The following is a 16,655-nucleotide window of genomic DNA, read 5'->3' as shown; positions in this document are numbered from 1 at the left end:
GAGCCGGGAGGGAAGGGGCCTTTGAGCCTTTGTCGGTGGGCTTCCTGCCGATGACTCGTTTAGGGGATTCCGTTTGGCGTTGACTGCGCGGGAACTTCTATCGGGAGTTTGCTGGGTTTTCCTTTGGGCCTGGACTGGCTCCCTGGGGACTGGGTGCTGGGTGTGGGGAAGGCAGGACGAGGGCTTACATGATTTGGTCCGGAGGTGGGTGGTCCCTTTGTCGAAGAGTCTGGATGAGCTTAGGTTGGGGTCTGAACCCTCCGGGGTCCAGCTGGCTTTGGGGACACTTTCCGACGGTGGAGAGGAACCCGTGCTCTGGATATGTGACCGGTGGTCTTTTACGGCTTAATCTTGGGACCAGGATTACTCCGCGATGAAGTGCCACGACACTGCGACCTGTCGTTCCTTTTCTGCGGGGTCCACATGGACCTGGAGACTGTCCGTCGGGAGAACGAGAGGATAACACCGGGTCCCGATTTACTTCTGGATTACCCGAGTTCTCGATGTCTAAGAAATATAGTCATTGTTATCGCGAAGAGGAAGATCCTGCAGAATTACTCGCGATGGTGTTGGGCACCGGAGATCAGCGGATGAGATCTGGAAGCTAAGTCGGAGACCTAACCTCAAATAATCCGGGACACAGCTGAGACTTTCTTATCGGACTTGGGCGAGTCCGGAGATCCGGATGTCCGGAAGCGTGACAGAAAGACCAACATTCTACCCCAGTAGAAGCCGAAGACTCCAGAGATCATCCAAAGTTCCTTTTGGATTAACTCCCCATCGATCCGTCCTAATCCCAGGACGCACCCCAAAAGAACCCCTAAGGAGCCCAACATGTTGGAAGTGACTAAGCAATCCGCGCAATCCATTCAGGGCGTATCAGAACCCTGAAGTACTGGCCAGACACAGTTCCACACACATATAAGTACCCGCAATACCCACAGTAGGCACCCCCGCCTTAGGACAACATAATCATTTAGGAGCTGAAACCCTTCACCCCAAGGCGAAGGGTGTCCACGAAGGACTCCAGATTTATTGCGTGGGTTGAAGAGGGTCCTTCGACCAGTCCGTCGATTTCCCCAGGAGCCTCTCGGGAGAGGATGCAGCCACTCCTCGAGGCGATCCGCGAAACGTGTCCCCTGGGGGATTGACGAGGGAGTCGCAACCGAAGGGAGCCGCAAAGGGCGAAGGAGTTAGAGGAGCCGCTGACGTCAGCAGATCCGTGGAGTGCGGGACAGAGAAGAAGGCTGCCCCGGAGGGTCGGTTCCACTTGGGGTGTCGATGACTTCCGTGAGATTAGCGTGGGCGGTCTTGAGCACGAATCGTCTGGGAGTCCCCGGAGATGGCTGGCGAGGTGTCGAGGGCGCACCGGATCTCGGAGAGACCAGGGGGTGCATACCGTGAACCGGGCCCGGACCCCTCGGGGACTCCCGGATCCACCGAAGGGGCCCACCGATGCGGGGCCCCACGTGGGGGCCAGGACCAGGCGGTGGCGTGACGCGATGCGGAGCCCCGGACCCTCGCCCCCTGGGAACCCTGGGAAGAGATGTGCCACCTGCAGCTGCGACTGCAGGGAGCGAGCCAAGAGAGCGCGCCGAGACCCAGGATCAGGGGTCCTGGAGAGCGGTCGCAAGGATCAGGGATTTGGGCAGTGGTCCAGGAGACGTCACTTTGGATGCGTCCCGTGCCCCGCAGGAAGGGGACACCTGGGATCCCCAGGTCTCGGAGGAGGGGCTCTGGGGAGCGTGGATCCCAGTGACGCCCATCACGATGCGAGAGGACCTGAAAGAAGGACGTTGGTCAGGGGAGATCCGGGCTGGTCCCCCAGGTCCCACTTTTCGAACTTCGGATGCGAAGCCTTGGGAAGAGGGCCTCTTGAGAGTGCTTGCGATGAGTCTCCAAGGTACCTTGACCCAGGATCAAGAGGAAGGACAAAGGAAACTGGGGGTTCGGGCGTCGGGTTCCTCGACCATGCTGCTGAAAGCCCCTCGGGACTCCCTGGTCCAGGACCGGGAGGGGAACCCCTGGACTTTGAGGAGTTCGCCCTGGAAGAGGTTCCGGGAAGGGACCAGGATGTCACTCTCGAAGCCTCCACCTTCAATTTTAAAACCCACCCCGAGATATGGAAATATGAACCTGGGCAGCTCGACCTGGGGGATTTCGTTAAATCCTGTAGATCGGGCTTGGGCACTAAGGGCAGGTGCCTGGCGGCGGTGGTCCTCTTCCTGGGGCTGGTCTGCGGCCACTGGGGCACCGGAAATGCCGACGCCTTCGCCGGGGGCCAGAAGTACAGCACCAGGGTCGTACAGACAAGGTACGGCATCTTGCGAGGGATCGTCGCCAGGACCACCACCGTTGAAGCCTACCTTGGGGTGCCCTACGCGACGCCTCCCCTCGGCGCCCTTAGGTACATGCCTCCTGTCACTCCCACCCCGTGGAAGGGTACCAAGGTCGCCGACGCCCTGCCTCCCGCCTGCCCCCAGAGGACCCCCAACATCGACGTCACTCTTCCTCGCCGCCGGAGAGCCTACTTGCAGAGAGTTGCTCCTCTGCTGGTTAACCAGAGCGAAGACTGCCTTTACCTCAACCTCTACGTACCTAGACCTCCTCATGGTGAGTAGACCTCAGTTTGCATTAAGGGCGTTTTCAGCGGTCCAGAGGCTGGGCTGCGAGACTTCCGGTCTCCGGGTGGAGGGTCGAGTCTGCGGTTGAATTTTTAAGATGGATGGGTCTTGGAGAAGGAAACGTCTCGCCTACTCGAGACCGAGTGGTCTCAGGGTGTGCCGGCACTCGCGAGGGTAAAGCTCTGCACACCGGACGAGAGAAGCAATCGTGAAAATTGAATGAGCCAGGACGAAGGAGGAAGTTTACCCTGTGCTCGGTTGCACGGGGACCCGGGGATCCAGGACCATGGGGATCCAGGGGGAACGTTACCTTGGAGACCCTGGACGAGCTCTCGTTTGAAATAGACATGACGTGCTTTCAGGGATACGCGAAAATCTGACTTACGACCAAAGTACTCCAAGTGTACCTCCCCAATTTCTTGGTTCTTACATATGTGCAGTGCATCGCAAAATAAGCGATACGTATTTATTAGCTAAGGTACTTTGCTCCTACTAGTATGCGAAAAAGACACATTTGAAACTATCCGAGGGAATAAATTCCCCGGCTTTTGCATTTGTTTATCCTTTTTTCTACTGGCTCGGAAAGAGGTCACCGTAATGCAAATAATGCATCCAAATCGGATTAAAGCGCGACAGAGCTTGGTCCTAAGTTTCGCGTCGGCCATTTATCTAGGGATTTCTACAATAATTCCGTCGCGCAAAGGGAAGAAAGTTTGCCTCGATTTTTCCCCCTATTTTTGCGCGAATAAATCTCACAATTCCTACATTTATTCATTGGTGAAAGAGGTCGTTGTAATGCAGACAATGCACCCTGGACCGGACTGCATGGCTGAAAAAGGACAACCATGTCTTTAAACTCCCTTTACTATTTTTTAAAGAGGCTTTCATTTTTTTCCTTCGTTATCGTACGTAATCCTTTTTCTCATTTTCTTCCGTAAGTCAGTGGAGTTGAACAGCATTTATTAAATGAACGAACGGAAGAAGTCGGAACGATAAGATGGATGCGAAATTCTAGACGAGAGACGCGGTGTTTCGGAATTAATTTGCGAATTCGAATTCACGTGGAGGTTTTTTCGTTTTCGACGAGAAGGATCAAAGAGCCGACCAAGCGGGATGTCTGCCAGGTACTTTTAGGAATACTTCAGGATGCAAGTAGCGTACCCGGAGGTTTTATGGAATATTTGATATTAAAAGTGGGTGCCCAGGGGGTTGAGACGGATGGGAAAGGGAGGCGAATAATAATCCGGATTTGGGGGTGCAGATCTCTCCGGAAGAAGTGGAGCCCGATATCAAACCGTATAAGCGATAAGAGAGTATTTGCGATTTGTTTTTTCGGCTTTGCGGGGAAATGCTGCTCATTAATAGACAGGATTAAAACGGTAACGATTAAGCGCGTTTACCGAAAACTGGAGAATATTCATTATTTAAACGTAATCGTGAATTATTCAATTAAATGGACGAATTGTGTTACTCCCCGATTAATTTTTTATTTAAATGGTTTCTCTTCGTTTAGAGCTATCGAGCAATAAATTTAGCTCGCAAGTGGTGGGAGTTGTTCCGGGCTCGGTAGAGTATTTATTGTTAAAAGTAGCCGAGAGGGATGCGGAAATGGCGGACGGATAATAAGCCGGATTCGCCGATGCGGATTTGCTTGAAAGCGGCAGAGTGCCCCAGTAAGCCGTAAAAAACCGGGATAAGCGAGGGTCGGCAATGCGTTTCACGTTTTGCACAAATGTTTACATACTTAGTCGTTAAAATAGGTTATGCTCCGACAATCCCAACAATTCTTTCCCGAGGCGTAATAATCGGCGTATCCGTTCATACATTTATCTCCACTTCTACTTAACTACCACGGGGAACAGAGCTTTTTTCTCGGGTTCAGCACCCACGCAACGAAATCAATACCGAGATCATTCTCGACCTTGTGCTTCCGCCATTTGTCGATATATTTCCGAAGCATCGGGTCGAAGTTCCTTCCAGGGAAGGTCCCGAGGAAAGAGCAAAAATCGGGGGAAGTTTGAAGTCCAGCCCCCGCCTCGGAGGCGGCTATCGACCGACCTCGGGAAGAAGAAGGCCGGAAGAGAAATGAGTAAAAGTAGGCGAAGGAGAAGCCGGAAAAAAAGGAGCTGAACTCGAGGGAAGGGCCACATCGGATGCGCGTTGCTCGCCTCAATTCCGTAGTGCATTGCAGTCGGTTCCGACCCAGAAGTGAAAACCTGCAAGCACCGCGGGAGTGAGGGAGCTTCGCTGCGAATCAACGACCGCCGCTGCAAGAAGTCCGGACGAGATCCCGCGACCTCCTGGATGCTGCGAGATACTCCAGGGTACTCCTAGTTTTCTTCATTGACCGTATTACATTTTCAAACCTTGTGGGTATACGTCAAAAATGGGCCAATGAGCATTAGTGCCCCGTAACGTGGCTTTCGATGCTCCGTTGGTGTCCTACAGCTTTTAGACGATCAAGCTCCTTAAGGCAGTCGTACCGGGTGACAGTTGAATTTTTTCCCAACAAAACCATGAAAATACCTCATGGAATTTTTACAATATATTTATTAAAATTTATACAGTCACGTGAAAATCGTGTACGTGCCTCAACGTCCTCCTGGGGTCCTCGAGGACTTTGTCCAGGATGCAAAAATCAACCCTGCTTAGATAGGGGTTGCTCGAGGGCGAGACTGCGGATTAATTCCCGACGCGGCCTCTCGTATAGAATCTTGCGGCCTGCTCTGTAATTAAGAAAGCGCCACTCGGAAAGTCTGAAAGGCACCCTCGAATATTTAAAACGAAAGTCCCCTTCAGCTTGGTCTACGACCTGCCCCAATAGACAGAAAGAAGTGGAATTCACGTTTTATATACGTTTTATTCACGTTTCGTTCACGTTCTATTCACGCTTAATTCACGTTTTATACCCAACTAGGGGAAATGGGATGTTAGGTGTAGGGGTCATGAAATTTGTTTTTTTCTCGGGGTACACGTCAGGGATTTTCTGTATCGGAGATGAATTATTGCCTCGTATGTCTGGCCACGAAGAAGCTTTATAATTAAACGGCAGAGAGAGGAGAGACAGACGGCCAGTCGTTGGACCAAAGAGCGGAAAAGAAAGGGGAGGGAATAGTTGGACGGGAGCACTCGATGAAAAGTTAAAAAGTGGAAGTGGCTCCATAATGCCCGAGACTTTCTTTCCAGGCTGGAAAAAGATCGGGCCGAGGGGAAGAGCTCGTTGGAGTGGACTAATCAAAAACCAATACGAGCCCTTTAGCCTAGTTGCAGGTGCACGCTGCATCGGAAAAGCCCGGAATTGCATGCTGTATGCGCGGGGAGAAATGGACGGTGAAAAATATCGTCTTATCAAGGTCGCCCAATTTTATTACACCATGCGTACAGGTGAACACGAGCGCACCCACCCACCATGAACTTCGTATCCGCAGGGAAGGCATTCGCGTTCGTGCCCTCCAAGGCATTCCAACTGCCGTTTCCTCTTCGCCTGGAACAATTCGCCTGAAAGTAGAAGTTGGTTATTACTCGAGGTGCAACAGACAATATTCAGGAGATACGGGAATCCAGAGAGAGGGAGAGATGAACCGACTGTCGCGTTTCGGCGGGGTTAACTGGTCGAGCTGGGTCGAGCAGAGAACCGCGGAACGTCGTAACTCGGGGGTAGAGGTACACCGTCGGTATGACAGGACGGTGCGAGGCCGACTGGGCGAGGAAGGGTCGTTCCAGGGGAGAGGAGGGCGAAGGGACGCATTAGGCACACAGAGGGATGGCGAGGGTGGAGGGAGCAGGGAGCCGCAGGATTCGCAACAGGTGGACGTCTCGTCTCGTCTCCCATCGCTTAGCCTGACTGCGCTCATCGCTGGGCTCGTTCGCCGATGATTATGTGATTCCGCGTATTATCGCCAGGGTGCGCTTCATCGGGCGTGAAACCGTAACAAGCGCGAGAGGCGTCGGCCAATTTGCTGCGACGACGCGCGGCGTCTGATGGGAGTGCCGGAACCAGACCAGTGTTGCCTCCATAGAGCTTGTAGAGGCTAACATTATATGAAAGGGTTATTCTGTACACGTAGAGCGCCAAAATGTTTATAAAACGTTTTTCGCTAAACTAGGTGCTGCGCTCCGATCGGTCCGCAGCTTGAGGTACGATCGGAATACTACGGAATCGTTACGGTCCATTTTCCCGCGACCGTTCCCGGGAGTGTGAGCCTTATCGAACGACGGTGGGACGATTTACGAGGAGAAAATTTGTTGAAGCGGGAACGAGGTTCTCGGGTGAGACTTCCTGGGTAGAGGTTGGGTACAGGGGAGAATTTCTCTCGCGATGAATCGATTCTCAGAGGGCAGAAGTTTGGACAGTTGCCCCTCGGCGCTTTGCCGAAGAGAAATTTTCCCGTCCCTTGGGGGGTAATGCCATGCCGGGGTGGATTAGAGCCTCAAAAGTTTGTGTATTAATCGAGGGAAGCCACTTCAAAACTCGAACTAACCTCTGGTCAATATGGTTCATATTCCCGGGGCTTTGTCCCGCGAGAGGGAGCCGTATCGAAACTCGAGGTATCCACTATACTCGCAGGATGAGTATATTTCCGATTATAAACTACTATTTATTATTACTTCAATTAATGACAACTTTGACAATTGTAGCGCGAAGATTCTGAACTCAACGGAGTTTCCTGGAAATTATTACGGGTTATCTGGCTTGTAATTAATATCGTTCCTATCCCTTTTCACTTAAAGCTCTCTCCAACTCCCGGTCGATACGGCTCATATTCCGGGAGCTAAGTCCCGGGAGAATAAGCCGTATCGACTCCGAAGTATCTCCTCGAACAGCCACTGCTGGGGTACCTCTCCTACTTATTTTATTATTTACCTTTTCATCAGCCGAAGGTTCTGACTTCCTACAAATTGCAATAAGACATTCAATTTACGAAATAACTTTTTTTATTCTTTTAATTAAAACCCGGTCGTACGTAGAACGTTTGTAGCGTTGATCCGCAATATTTGCGTTATTTTTAATCCCAGCCCTGGCTGCTCCGTAAGCCGCCGTGCGGAGATTTCTCCGGCATGGAAAATGGGAGATGTGTGGTCCAAAGTGGTTCCTTCATCCCTCGGCGGGGAATGCAAGAAAATGAGAGCAAACCCGCAACGCCCCAGGCCGGAAGTGGTACCTATCACTGGTGCGCGCACTTCCGGCTGCGGCACTCGGAAAGTTTGTCGCACAAGCTTCTACGTGCTCCCCACATTTACTGTCACGTACACGGTTTCCGCGTCTCGAGTGCACCGAGAAATTGCGCTCCGACAAAGTACCGAACGATGTGCCGCCCTCTCGCATAATAAAATTTATCAGCTGCATGGGAAGTTGCACCATGTACGGATCGATTGCCCTAATCGCAACCGGTGTTATGGCATTATTCGAAATGTATGGCGTTAGCCAGGGGGATGTAGATATTCTTGATGGGAATGTCTGCAGCAGGTCTGCAGCGACTGTGCAGAATTTAGGATATGATACTTTGTAATACTTGCAAGGAGAGTTCACTTCCATCCAGACCAATTGTATTTCTTTTTTATGATTTCAGGTAGTTTCCCCGACCTGTTGCCGGCCCTGCTGCTCGTCCACGGGGACTCCTACTCCTGGGGAGCAGGGAATTCCCTGGATGGAACGGCCCTGGCAGCCCATGGTCGTCTGATCGTCGTTTCCATCAATTTCCGCCTCGGGGTTTTGGGTACGTTCTGACGACATCGGTTTCCATTAATTGCACATTTTTTAACAGATTTTTAAAAAGATCACGAAGCTCCAGCTTCCGTCTCAATATCCTAATGTAGACGCATTTAATTTCCCATCAACCGCGACTCTTATTGGGCCTCAGTGCTTCGCAAAAGTCCACTTCCCATCTTCGACGGCAATTCATCCTTCAAGTAAGAAGTTCTTACGAACGCAGGCATAAAAGGCCCAGGCTTTGGGGTGCCCTCGGCGACGACGTTGGCTTAACCACCCGGCTAATCGTCCCGTGAATATTTCACGAGGCAATCTTCCCGGTAAACGCGGACAAAGCCACTTCCGGGGAGCTCTTTGTGGGACCGGAAGCGATCCGTACCTGGCCGAACCTGGCTCGAAGCGCCGTCCGGAGACCTCTTGGAGACCACCCCTGAGATGCGTCTAAAGGGTGGAAATTTCGACTATTTCCTCCACGTGCAGGGTATCCGGCAATTTTTTTTTTCCCCGGGAAGATTCACCCCTAATTTTCTCACGCGAAAAATATCCTCCAATGGTTAAGCCTGAATATTACTTATCTCCCAAGGAGGTGGTAAAGAGGAAAAAAATTCTGAAAAATTGCTGGTGCTCCGTCAGGGGTGCGAAGAATTTAGGGCGCGTCCTCGTAAGAAATACGACAAATATATGGCTCGTAGAGAACTTCACTGGGTACTCGGGGATCATCGATACACTTCAGAATCATCCCCGAGAGTTCCTTTGGCCCGAAAGAACGAGGGTGTCTGTCGAGTTCCTGCACGAGGGGTGTTCTGCGGGGATGGATGTACGTTTCGCGTCCCCGAGGGGTCGAAGAAGTGGAAAATTCCCCGGAATTGCATAGTTAGTACTAAGGGATCATCGGCATCGTCGAGGGACCACCCCGAAGATGTCCCGACTTTCGGGGGTGGAAACGGCTCCCGAATTCTAAGCTATGTAGAATATTCTACCACGGGTCAGCACGAACGTGCTTTGCCTCCCCCTGGGGAACAACCGGATGGAAAACTGCAGGAAATCCTCGATATTTAGCGGGGGTGTCCGGAATTTAGGGTGCGCACGTGCGCCATTTGGGGACCAATCGATAGGGAGGAACTCGGTCGACCCCTTCTTCCCCCCAGCCACTCCTTCCGCTCCTACAAACGGCTTAATTGTTTCAGACTTATTTTTTTACTAACTATTGGGTTGTTCGGTTTCTTTATTCATGGGGGAAGTTTTGAAATAAATTGGTACACCCAATGCGGGAAATACCTTCATGATTTTGTATGGAGGTTTATATAAACCTCTCGTATGTATATTAATCGTATTATTTATGGCCCACGGTCTGCGAGGCTCGATAAAGGCAGAAAATGGCCGAGTCGATCCCGAAATCTCCCAATACCTTTCCGCAAATCGTTCATAAGGCATTTAAAGAAGATCTATGGAACGTTATTTACGTCCAACCGTTCAGACCTCTCGCGCGGAGAGATCATTTATCGTGGGCCGACATTTCACGAAAGTTTCATAAATCCTTCCTAAATCTTTCCGGGGAAAATGTTCGGGGAGTTCGACTCCCCCTCCAAGGGTGGAGAGATGCCACCCCCGTGCATATTAATCTCCAGCCGTATGGAAACTCAGGGTCTCTTCTACGGATGAGCAAAATCGCTCTTGGTCTTACGATCTCGGTCTTGATCTTGCGGAAAGGGAAAGGCTACGTTATCGATAAGTAAGAGACCCTTATTTTTTATATACGTTATAGATAATTCCCAGGTTGTTGGAAGAGCTTACCTCCATATTTTCTTCAACGTCGCCCTAGCCGCAACTTCTCGGATTCCGCATTGCGAAACAATGCAGCTAGCGTTATCCAATATCGTCGGTCGAGTCGCTGTGACGACCTCTCTTCGCTTTTTCGAGGATCCTCCCCCGGGAACCATCCCTGCCATGGAACCGAACGGGGCGAGCCCAACGATTCGTTTTTGTCGGCTCGATTGGCGCCAATCGCACCCCAATTTGCAAGGCCGAGGGATCGAGCCCCATTGAGGTCGCTCCATTTTTTTTTAAACTTACATGTATGCGAAGCTAAATAATAGAATCGTGCACATAGTCATAGACAATTATAAATTGTATAGCCTTAATTGACGTAACGATTATTTTTATAAATATTTCATCGCTTCATATATTTAGAACGACCGTTTCGTATCATCTTGAGCGGAAAAATCGTATCGCTCGTCGAGTGGTTTCCTCAACTCGCGTTTCAAGTTTCATTTGATCCACTAATTCGCAATATGGCGTCCCCTCGGCGCCCCTTGAAGAAGGGCTCCGATTACTCCCCCGAGGCAGTCACCCCCTAGAAATAATTTCCAGCTCTCCTATTTGCTGGAAGGTCTCGAAGGGGGACCCTCCTTCCAGGACGAGTCCCGGTTTCCGGCAGTTCCCGTCGATTTCCGCCTCTTTGGGAGGTGTCGCGGTCGTTTTCCCGGCCGCGGGCTATCAGGGGGAAAATTGCGTTAGAGTAAGTTCGTTTGGCACGCCTTGCCTATGTCGGGCTCAAAGCGTTCCGGCTCGTCGAGGGCTTCTTCGCCGTGACCCCGAAGCTGGAGGGAGCTTAACGAGTCCGGGGAAGTTAACGAGCCCCTTCGGAGGCAACCTGCCCGGTTGCCTTCGGGGTCGACACTCCGGCCTCGTCGAGAGACCCGGTCGCGCTGATTCGACCGATTTTTGCAGGCTTCCTGAAGACCGGCTCCAAGGGGAGTGCACAGGGGAATTACGGACTCATGGACCTGGTGGCCGGTCTCCATTGGCTCAGGGAAAACGTCAAGGCCTTCGGCGGAGACCCGGAAAGACTCGCTCTTCTGGGCCATGGCACCGGCGCGGCGCTCGTCAACTTCCTCGCCGTGTCGCCCATGTCTAAAGGTATTAACTTTTTCAAAAATTTCAGGAATTGCCCCTTGCACTCCAAAATCGAGCGAGGAAATCGCAAGCTCGCGTTCGACTTGCGTATAAATTTAAACGGCAAGAGGCCATCCACCGACTCAACGTATGTTAGATTCATGAACGAATGGCACTTGCGAATGTTCACTTACGGGATGTATAACGCGCGAATGCGTTCCGCCGACTGAAACGCGCCCCGAGATTTCCCCCGTCTTTGACGACCGATTCCGGCCAGGGGGGGAGGAAATTGCTTCCACCCTTTGACCATCCCCTCCCTCGGTTGTTGCAGAGCTGGTGGAACGAGTGGTCCTCCTAGGGGGTTCGGCCCTTTCCCCATGGGCGATTCAAAGGGACCCCCTGACGGTGAAGAGGAGGGTGGCCGAGCAGACGGGATGTCCCGCGGACGTCGAGGTGGACGACATCGCCCCGTGCCTTCGTCTTCGCACCCTGGAGGAGCTCCTCGAGGTCCAGCTGGACCCTCCCCGGTTCACCTCCGGGTTCGCGCCCTTTGTCGACGGTGCGGTCCTGCCGTCCTCGGGCCTCCAGGTCGGCATCGCAAATTTCATTCTGCAGCATTCTTTTTCATCAATTCCTAGACCTTGCGCAGAATAGGACGTCGTTCCTTTAAGTTTCCTGAAAAAGTGGACGTTCCATTTTTTCAAGCTTCCTGTAAAAAAGGCAGCATTTCCTCGAAACACCATTCCTGACATTTCCTGCAATCACGGCGGTGTCATTTTCAGAAGCTTCCTGCAATTAACTGCGCCATTTTCTCAAGCTCCCTGCAAAAAAGGCGCCACTTCCTGAAGGTCCCTGCACAACAGGACACCTACCGCTTCCTGCAAATAACGGTGCCATTTTCTCAAACTTCCTGCACAAAAGGGGCGATTTCCTGACGTTTCCTGCATACCGGAGCACCCATCCTGGCGCTCCTTCGGTTCTCGAAATCCAACAGGAATCCATTCTGAATCCGCGCATCGGGAACGCAGCTTCGCTCTCGGAAGTCCACAAAGGACTGGTCCCAGGACGACGGGAAATCGATGCGCGTTCTAATTGGACGGACATCCTGGTGACGAATGAAGGGAGGTCCTTCCTGCTACGTCTCGCTCCCTCTTTCTGCCCTCCCCTTCCGGAACGCGGCATTATGTCGGGCACGATGTATCGGTTAATTTGTCGCTTCGTCCCCGATGCCGACGAGGAAGCGAGGGTGGGTACCGGGAACGTTGAAAGGGAGTCAGGGACGATGCCGTCGAGTGCTCTTAATCGGGATCGAGCCGAAGTCCTTTTCACGGCTCCTGGAATCCCGAGAACGCGATTTTCCTTCTTTTCCTCCTTTATACTTTTTTTTCCGAACGAAATTTCCGGTCGAATTCCGCGCATTCCTCGAATTCATGACTCCATTGAAGGGTGAATCCACTTTCTGGATGTGATGTCCTTTTAGGGAAAACTCGCTGACTAGAAAGTTCATCCGGGTCCTGATTAAGCTCGACGATTCGGCGGATTTTTCGCAAACCTTTTCCGATGCCAAGGACCTCGACAAAGATTCGGTCGTTGGACGCGGTTTCCTTTGGCGGGATTTCCTTTGAGGTCTGTCGCGCGGCTTTTTTGCAATTTTCTCCCGAGTCCTTTTCCTTGGCAGATTCTATCTTAAGGCGGTGGTGCTTTCTTCCCCGGCTTTGGATCCGCAAAAGAAGTGCCGCGCTGGTTCGTCTTCCGGCTTTTACTAATGTTGCGTCCTCGGAAATGATCCCGATGGCGCATGTCTGCCTTTCTTGCGACTTCTGAATCTTTTTTCTCGAGCAACGGGTAGCTTCCTTCCCGGATGCTCTCCCTCTCCTTATTCCCTTTATTCTCCCTATCCGGAAGAAAGTACACCGCTGACTCGTCCTGGGTAACTCCTTCGGTATATCTTCTCCTCCTCGCGATAATCGAACTCGGTTCCTTCAATGGTCGGTTCCTGGTATTGTCGTATCGGTACCCCGGTATTTTTTATTATTCGTACTTGAAAAAAAGAATTTGGATTTTTTTCCTAATAGACCTTCCAACCTACTGCCTCTTCCTCGGGATTGATGCCGATCGTGCCTGGTCCTGGAGCGGAATTCGCCAGCTTCGGGGATCGAGACCTCCTTATGGGGTTGACGAGCAGCGAAGCCTGGCTGGACTTCACCGAAGATGACCTCGAGGTAAAAGAAATCCTCTCCCCCTCGTTTACATCGCCAATAAAATTTCTTTCCACTTCATCTTCCAGAACGGTTTGAACGAGACCAGGAGGGACCGCATCCTGCGCACCTACGTCCGGAATACGTACAGGTACCATCTGCACGAGATCTACTCGACCCTGAGGAACGAGTACACGGACTGGGAGAGAGGCGAGCAGAGTCCTGCGATCATCTGCGAGGGGCTCCTCTCGCTGCTAGGGGACGGCCAGGTGGCGGCGCCGCTGCTGAGGTTGGCGTTACTCCACTCTGCCAGCGGGGGCAGGGGGTACTTCCTGCACTTCCAGCCTGGGGATAGGGCCAGCTTGAGGGGGGAGGAAGTGCCCTACCTCCTGGGGACCCCCCTGCTCCATGGGGAACCCACGGCCTCGGCGGCGTCCTCTGTCAGCAACTACTCCGTGGAGGACGAGGGACTCTCCAGGTTGCTGGTGCACTACCTGGCCAACTTCGTGCGCAGAGGGTGAGCAAAGTCGTCCTTTGAAGGTTTCCTGATCGATCGAAGTGCTCCGGTCAAACCCTTAGGAGTTACCTCGCAGGATTGTTCGGGTTTTCCTGCTCCTAGTTTAGGGTCCTGGTGCTGGTGCTGGAGATAATCTGCTGATGCGTTCTTGGGATTTAACTCTGTAGAGGGAGAGGAGTTCCTGTTCGGAGTTCGAGAGCGATTGTTCCTTGCCGTTGATTGCAGCTTGTTGCGAAAGGCACCAGCTCCTAACGTCGGTCTACCCTGGAATCCTGCGGATTAGAGTTCAAATTTGGCCCTTTCATTGTACTTGCGTTAACTTAGAATTATGTAGATGAACACTCTGTTTATCTGGGGAATTGTCCAAAAGTAATCATCCGGTGATCCGTGTGCTTCAGGGACCCGAACGGAGCATCACCCCAGAAGTCGCCAGAAAATCTGCCCTCGAGTCCCCCATTTTGGGATTCCTATGACTCGATTAATCAGCTGTACCTTGAGGCAGGTCGGGAGACAGCGATGCGATCCCATTATCGTGGCCACAAGATGTCGTTGTGGTTAAACCTGCTGCCGCAGCTGCACCGACCGGGGTACGAGGTGAGCATGCGCCATCACCACCTGGTGGAGAGTCCCAGTTTGTACGAGGGGGCGGTTCGCCCCCAGAGCATGGCCCTTCCCCTGCCGGCACCCCCGTTGCCAGCCCCATCACCCACGGAGCCATCTTCCATGTCGAGCATGGTGCCAACGACCGAGTGCACTCCGAACGGCACCACCACAACGATGCCCACGTCTCCCAGGACCCAGCACCCCAATCTGGGTCCAGGACCGAACAACTTGCTGCGAAAGCTAGCCTCCAGCCACTACCAGAGCTACACCACGGCCCTGACCGTCACCATCGCCGTTGGGATCTTTCTGCTGCTGCTCAACATCCTCATCTTCGCCAGGATCTACCACCAGCGAGATAAGAACGCGGGGGCGGCAGGGTTTGGCGACAAGAAGAAGGAAGAGCTGCTGGAAGCAGGGTGTTCGGGGTTGGATCCATCGGCAGGAAAGCAGAGGCTTGCTTTGGGGCTGGTGGACTCGCCTCCTTCGAGTCCTCCTGCCCATAAGGCCAAGCTGGTGCAGGAGTTGGAGCTGCAGCTGCAGGAGTTCCAGTGTTCACCACCACCTGGGGGTGGGAAGCGTCTTTCGGAGCCCCCGTCTTATAGCAGGAGTCCTTGTGCCCCCAGGCCACCTTCGCCTTGTATGGATGCTACCGCGAATCAGGATGACGATGATGAAGATGACGATGAACTTCCGGAACCGCCGCCTCCGCCCAAGGCCCCAGCTCCTAATGTTGGCCTGGCGTGTCCTGGGATCCTGAGACAGCCTGGGACTCCAGGCAGTGCCAAGAAGAGGGTCCAGATTCAGGAGATCTCTGTTTAGGATGCTGAAAATTTCCGTGGACTTCTCTTTAAGATCCTTTGATGGTCCCCTTCATTCTGGAATCCGAAGACTTGGTCAGGATCTCTTCGGATGGATTTTGAAAACTAGGACGTGGGGCTCCGGGCAGGGTGGGGCAACGACTGGAACTGCATCTGCAGAAATTCTTTTTCTGGAACTGGTTCTTGGTCTTCTGAAACTCTTCGATCATATCGATTAAGCGAAGAAGGACCGGTGACTGTGGGTTTGGACCAATATCGGTGTTGGCGGAGAAAATAAGTTCAGTTTCGCGATGTCCTTGCTCAGGACTCTAACACTTAAATTCCTGGATGTGTTGTGGCTCACCTATGACTTTGTCTAGTTGGGATTTGGAAGAGTTGGACGTCGAGTCTTCGAGTTTAGTGTTGATGTTTAAGGTCTGTTACAAGTTAATAAGCGAATTGAAGTTCTGATTAACAATACTCCTTAACATCATCCTCAGTGACGCTTTCACACATTCCCAAAAAATACTAATTTCGTCAAAGTTAGTTCCGTTTAGAACATTCCTTTTCCAAAAAAAAAATACTCACCGAAACAATGTGCGGGAATTTTTGCGACGCTTTCTCTTCCGAATCCCAGAAAAGAGTCAAAAACTAATAAATTAACCCCCTATAGTGAAAGTGTTAACCCGAAACCAAGATGGCGGCCGAAGAAGCCTCTTCGAAAGGCGACGCGAGTTCAGTTGAGGCGTAATATTTTTCGAAATGGGATTTCGAGGAGTCGTTTTCGGGATCCTGGGGGTAAAATGGACTCCCGAGAGTGCAGGGGTTCCCTAGGGACATTCCTGGAAATCCCTAAAAATCCCGGGGACGCAGACAAACGAGATACGTAACGGAACGCACAACGCGCGCGAGCCGGCGCGCATATCAACTGCCTAACCTAACCTAAACCGAGGAGGTCGACGAATAATAATTACCATAAGCGCCGGAAGTGTAAATCCCGCAGAGTGGTGCCACCTGTAATTAAGCCTAACCGCATAACTAGCCTAGACGTGAATTACTTTCGCAAGGACGGCCTGGTCGCACTTTGACGAGGAAAGGGCAACCCTTTCGCAAAAAACGCGAAGCGGAGGCCAGAGCTTCATCGAAGTTGCTTCCTGGAGGTTACCAGAAGAGCACCGGCCATCTTGGGGGATCATTTTCCCCGGAAATAATGGATTTGAATAATTAATTAAGCGCCCCTTGGGGGGTCCGGAATGCGCGAAGACGCCCGGCGCAGCTGCGGTCCGCGGATGTCTATCGATGTTTCGAATG

General features: G+C 52.2%; 1 protein-coding gene across 1 annotated transcript; it reads left to right on the top strand.

The window, feature by feature from the left end:
- Positions 1-1,502: 1,502 nt before the first annotated feature.
- On the top strand, positions 1,503-16,655 carry LOC105696452 (neuroligin-1). The gene is made up of 7 exons (XM_012418920.1): positions 1,503-2,613; positions 8,195-8,341; positions 11,065-11,253; positions 11,561-11,817; positions 13,305-13,451; positions 13,517-13,944; positions 14,343-16,655. Exons 1-7 carry the CDS (start codon positions 1,503-1,505, stop codon positions 15,364-15,366), a joined length of 3,303 nt encoding a protein of 1,100 aa, XP_012274343.1. The 3' UTR covers positions 15,367-16,655.

Source organism: Orussus abietinus, unplaced genomic scaffold, assembly GCF_000612105.2.
Source record: "Orussus abietinus isolate OABI.00-Male unplaced genomic scaffold, Oabi_2.0 scaffold13, whole genome shotgun sequence".
Taxonomy (NCBI): Eukaryota; Metazoa; Arthropoda; class Insecta; order Hymenoptera; family Orussidae; genus Orussus; species Orussus abietinus.
The sequence above is the reverse complement of the archived record's forward strand: the minus strand, read 5'-3'. Positions and strand labels throughout refer to the sequence as shown.

Excerpts from the sequence above, each read along its gene's own strand:
- LOC105696452 (XM_012418920.1), top strand. The coding sequence starts at position 1,503 with ATGCGGAGCCCCGGACCCTCGCCCCCTGGGAACCCTGGGAAGAGATGT. Across the intron at positions 2,614-8,194 it reads CGTACCTAGACCTCCTCATG|GTAGTTTCCCCGACCTGTTG; the intron begins GTGAGTAGACCT and ends TTATGATTTCAG. Across the intron at positions 11,818-13,304 it reads TGCCGTCCTCGGGCCTCCAG|ACCTTCCAACCTACTGCCTC; the intron begins GTCGGCATCGCA and ends TTTTCCTAATAG.